The 5,662-nt window shown below is 46.3% G+C and overlaps 1 protein-coding gene across 1 annotated transcript; it reads right to left on the reverse strand.

Annotated features, from left to right (window-relative positions):
• Positions 1-1,148: 1,148 nt before the first annotated feature.
• On the reverse strand, positions 1,149-2,093 carry LOC100339874 (olfactory receptor 2T33-like). The gene has a single exon (XM_002723420.4). It carries the CDS (start codon positions 2,091-2,093, stop codon positions 1,149-1,151), a length of 945 nt encoding a protein of 314 aa, XP_002723466.3.
• Between the last annotated feature and the right edge of the window lie 3,569 nt (positions 2,094-5,662).

Raw genomic sequence — 5,662 nt, forward strand, 5'->3', positions numbered from 1 at the left:
CAGACCTCTTGGTAAAGAACCAAGAGCCCAGTCTGCATTCACTGCAGTTTCTATGGCTGGGGCAGGGTCTTCTAGTTCTGCTCCTGTGGAGTTCAGGTATGCGTAATTAATTCAAACCCTAAGTTAGCTTAGATTAAGTACATTTGGAGTGAAGACTTAATAGTGTGCAGTATGTTAAGATTAAGTGATATAAAATATGGGGCAACATATTAAAGACAAGCTAAATCTTGGTCTCAGGAGCTTTTAGGACCTGTTGGGAGAACCACCGTTCCTCCATGACAGGCTTTATTTTAAGCCAGAAAAAGACAGGCCTAAGAGTATGGGAGTGAAACTATTCCTGGAATTTAGATTCTTCTGCATTCCTGTGTGACACGTAGCCCCTGAGTTGCTCAAATGCACCAATGAAATGCATAGATAATAAGGAACTCACCTACCTGTGTAGTGACGTAGGTACTTGTTTACTCGAGTGCATAAAAATGCTGTGAGGGAGAGGGATGGGGCTTTTCACCTCAGCTCTGTGCTACGTTGTATGTGCTGGTAAGAGCCCCAGCTAGCTGGTAATAAATCCTCTTGCTGTTGCATCAGTCTGCCATTTGTGAGTTGTTTTGAGGAGGGTCTCATACCGGACACAACAATCCCTGTACCTCTCTGTAGAATCCCTCTGGGTGCAGGGCTTACTGGATATGGAATCCCTCCCAGAACTTCATAATAGCCCCCTTGGTGAAGGATAGATGAGATTCCTCTAAGCTGCCCTCAGAGAGAGGGCTGGGATCCACCCAACCAGCTACTGAACAAAGACAAGGCTTTTGATCCATGAATTCTGACATGTTTCTACATTTTTTATCATTCTACCACACAGAAATTTTGATTTTTTTTCTTTGGCCCCTTCATACAGACATAGGTTCATGTCTACCTGGCTACCACTGATCTATCTGTATTTTTTCTCTTTTTTCTGACTCTGTCTCTCAAACAAATAAATAAAAATAAATGCTCAGACATTAAATTTCTCTATACAATTGACTCAGTTCTTAGCAACTTTTCATGCTGATTCATAAGCTTTACTTTCGCCTAATTCATTATTAAAATAGAGAAAATGTCACATTTAAAATGTTCAGTTCAGGCAGTTAAGCTCATCTTAAACAATGGGCCTAAGTGTGCTGGCATTTTGGAGTTACGGATATCGCAAACCATCTCTCCAGAGCACCCTTGACCTCGCTGTTCCTCAGGCTGTAGATGAGGGGGTTCAGCATGGGTGTGAAGATGGTGTAGAAGGCTGACACAGCCTTGTCATGGCTAGCTGACCTGGAGGACCTGGGTCTCATGTAGACAAACATGGCGGCTCCATAGAAGAGTCCCACCACAGCCAGGTGGGAAGAGCAGGTGGCCAAGGCCTTCTTGCAGGCTTCTGTGGAGCGCATGTGGAGAACAGCAGCCAGGATGAGGCTGTAGGAGATCAGGATGAGGGAGAGGGGGACCAGGAGCATCAACACGCAGCAGATGTACATGGCATACTCAAAGACAGACGAGCGGGCACAGGCCAGGCGCATCAGTTCGGGAGCCTCGCAGAAGAAGTGGTTGATCTCACGTGACCTGCAAAACGGGAAGCTCAGGGTGACTGCAGCCTGCAGGAGGCCGTCAGCAGCCCCCAGGATCCACGACCCCGCGGTCACTTGCAGACATAAGCGCCAGCTCATGAGAACCAGGTAGCGCAGTGGGTGGCAAATTGCCACATAGCGGTCGTAGGACATGGCCGCCAGGAGGAAGCTCTCCCCGCCGGCCAGGGTCAGGAAGAAGAAAATCTGCGACCCACACCCCGTGCGGGAGATGGACTTCCTTCCGGTCAAGTAGTCGGCAGCCATTTTGGGCACCGTGGTGAAAACCAGCATGACGTCCATGAGGGAGAGCTGGCTCAGGAGGAAGTACATGGGCGTGTGGAGCCGGCGGTCCCGGGCAATCAGGAGCAGCATGAGTGCATTGCCCACCACGGAGGCAGTGGCTACTGCCAGCACCACTGTGAAGAGAAAGCGGTGGAGTCTTGTGTGGTTGAAGAACCCCAGGAGAATGAAGTCTGAGGTGGCGTTTCTCTTCTCCATGATGTCTGCAAATGGGAGGAGCAGAGAGGCAGGGTCACTGTCTGGACGCACTGACTGTGCTTACATAACTGCTGGACGTGCACTGGCCGTGGACTGCAAGGCCCGGGGGCTTCCCACCCACTCGCCACCATCTGGCCTTGCACGTACAAGAGGCCTTCAAAAAGTTCGTGGAAACACATATTCTGGTGAAAAATGCATGGATATCAAAAGTTTTTGCACCAAAATAAGCTTAGTTTTAAATTCCGTTTTTCCAGAACTTTGTGAATACCCTTCTAACTCAGTTTTATAATGTTTTAACAGATGTCGAGAATGTACTCCACTCTGTCCAGGATTAAATAATGGCCGAGGATCACGTTTGCCATTTTTATATTGCTTGTACTGCTATTATTGAGTTTTTACTATGCTTAAACCAAAATTAACCAGCTGAGAAAAAAAAGTCACTTGGAAAAATGCTGCTTATATTTGTTTGAGTCACAGATGATTTGTCTTCAGTGTTTGGAAACTTAAATTAGGGTCCTCAGAAAAATAAACAAGAGAAGTTACTTGTTTTCATGTGAATCAGAATGCTCACAGAATGAAATATATGCATGTAAATAAAAGAGCATCTTCCTTTAAGCTGTAATAGTTTCCTAAGTAATTGATGAAAATTCTCTGATCGCTCACTAACCGGCTCTTTAACCAGATCGTTAAGACGCAGACATTCTTGTCTGATGCTTCCTGCTCTGAACCCTTCAGCACCTGGCCCACACTTCACAGAGGAAGCAGGATTTCTTCCCAAGCCTACAGGGGTTTGTAGAGAAACGCTGCGCAGTCTCGTGCCAAAGTGCAGCACCACGGAGACCTGGAAGCCTGGCAGCGGAGCAGGGGAGCACGGGGCTGTCTGCCGGTGGCAGGAGGGAGATGGTGAGGAGTGCAGGACACAGCTCCAGGGAGCACTGTTGTTACTCACAGAGGAAGAGCAGATTCAGAAAGAAAAACAAGTGCATTTAAAAAAAATACCTAAATTGATACTAGGCCTATACTTTAAAAAGATCTCAGTATTTCATCAACTATTCATGTGTTTAAGGATATGCAAAGTTACTGAGCCCACAAAGATGAGCACAGTTCCATTGGCTCACAGCTTGCAGGCTGTAATACATTGAGCATAAGAAAAGCATTTCTGAAGTTTATAATTTTCTTAAGTTATTAATTTACTTATTTTGAGAAACAGAGATAGATGATTGAGAGATGATAGATAGAGGATAGATGACAGACATCTGCTGGTTCAATCCCAATGCCAGCAACAGCTGGGCTGGGCCAGGGCTGAAGCCAGGAGCCCAGAACTCCATCTGGTTCTCCCATGTATGTGGCAGGGACCCAACTACTAGAACCGTCACCTGCTGCCTCCCAGGGTGTGCATGAGAAGAAGCTGGACTTGAAGAGGAGGAGGACTCAGTCCCAGCACTGCTCTGCGGAACACGGGTCTCCCAAGCAGCGTCTTAGCTGCCAGGCTAAGTGCTCCCCACCAGCTCTTTATGGTTTTTGAGCTGCGTAGTAAGAACATGACCTGCAAACTTGCAGGAACAGAAGAGCACAGAGCTGCAAAAAGTCAGCTCCTCTCTGAGGCAAACAATGCCCCGAGGCTCTGCATTTGCACAAAGCCAGGACTGTGCTGTCTCTGGCTTGATGCTGTGACTCCCCTGATGCCGGGAGCTCGGGAGCTCAGGGCAGCTGGAGCCCCGCTTCTGCACAGCTGCCTCCCAGCCGGGGGCTGCAGAAGGGCAGTGTCTGTGGCTCAGTGAGTTGCTGTGGGGCAGGTGATATGGCGTTGCAGGTTAAGCCACAGCCTGTGGCACCGGCGTCCCACATGGGTACCCATTCATGTCCCTGCTGCTCCACTTCCAACCCAGCTCTCTATTACTGTGCCTGGGAAAGCAGCAGCAGATGGCCCAAGTGTTTGGGCCCCTGCACCCGTGTGGAAGACCCGGAAGAAGCTCCTGGCTCCTAGCTTCAGGATAATTCAGCCCTGACCATTGTGGCCATTTGGTGCAGGAACCAGAAGATGGAAGATTCTCTCTCTCTCTCTCTCTCTCTCTCTCTCTCTCTCTAACTCTGCCTTTCAAATAAATCTTTTTAAAAATTGCTGTGTGTGCCACAAGTACATTCAGATACAAGCAGATCTAACACTCATAACATGGAAGAAGTAAGTTATCAGGAAAAAAATGTGTGGAAAATGCACTTTATGAAAAAGAAAGGCCACACATGGTTTCAAAATAAACTTATCTGTTAATTAACAAAAAACCACCAGTGTCTTTGGGGTGGCTTGCTGAAGTGAAGTGAAGGGAAACAGGCAAAACAGGCCAAGACTTCACCTAATGTTTTGTCCAGTCTTCTTGACTTTCTCAGCCTTCTGTCTAGCCTGCGCAGCCCCTTGTTTTATGTTTTTGGTGCTCACACAAACAGCATTGAAAGCATCTTTCTCTCCTTATTGCCACAGCCGCTGACTCCTTGGCTGTAGCTTCCTTTGCCTCCACCATAACTTGAAGCCACCTTCCCACTCCTATGATTGCTATAAAAGAACAGGGGACTTGGGAAGACAGGGCTTGGTTAGGAGTCATGGCATTCCAAGTACAGCAGGTTCACAACTGTGCTTTGTGACAGGACTTGCAAAGAACACGGAATGATATTTTCTGAGTACTGCATATGAAATACACATTGTGTGCTAGAAGTCAAACATTAAATCATGGGAAAGCAAAGAATCATGGCTGTCATTCTCTGTGGAATGCAGAACAAGTTGCTTTAAATTATTTTTTACTTCTTTGTTGATTTGTATGTTTCAAATTATAAATCTTCTAAACAGATTTTTCGAAGAGATAAATGTCTTGCACATGGAAGATTTTTTTAATAGTTGCAAAAAATCATTTAGCATATTCTCAGTTTATTTTAATTTCAACTTTTTTTAAGTCTATATCCTATGTTGCCTTTTATTTTTTACATATCCACAAGCTTAAAAGTCACAGCACACAATGGCAATTTGATGATTTGCTCTAAGGCTGTTGCAATGAGAAGGTAAGATCTAAAGATTTGAAAAGAATAAATTCTGCATTGCAGATGGTTATAACCTTTTCAGAATTAGATATTCCAAGACTAGAGGTACAAGTGGGACAGGAGAGAGAGAGAGGGGAGCATCCGACACAATACAGAGAGACACAAGTGTGTCTCCAGCTAACTCTATCACTTTCATTTGGAACTGTGACTCTGTAAAGCAGAAATGTAACTGTTAGGTAGGAAGTCAGATATGAGTGTGTGACATAAAGGCCTAAAGAGAAGACATCTATGCATCTCAAAGTCATCCTGATAACGTTTTTTTTTTTTGGGGGGGGGGAGTCCAGTATCTGCATCCTGCCCTGCCCCCTTCTACCCAATAACCTGCCAGCTGGGGGTCCCCGCCCCTTCTGCCTGATAATCTTCCAGATGCAGTGCAGCATCTGCATTTCAAATACCCTGCTCCAGATCCTGATTCTCCAGGGGGTCTTGCTCACCCTTCTTCTAACTCAGGGTGGTGCCAGCCAGGTTTCCTCCTGTCTGAT

This window comes from Oryctolagus cuniculus, chromosome 6 (assembly GCF_964237555.1).
Source record: "Oryctolagus cuniculus chromosome 6, mOryCun1.1, whole genome shotgun sequence".
NCBI lineage: Eukaryota > Metazoa > Chordata > Mammalia > Lagomorpha > Leporidae > Oryctolagus > Oryctolagus cuniculus.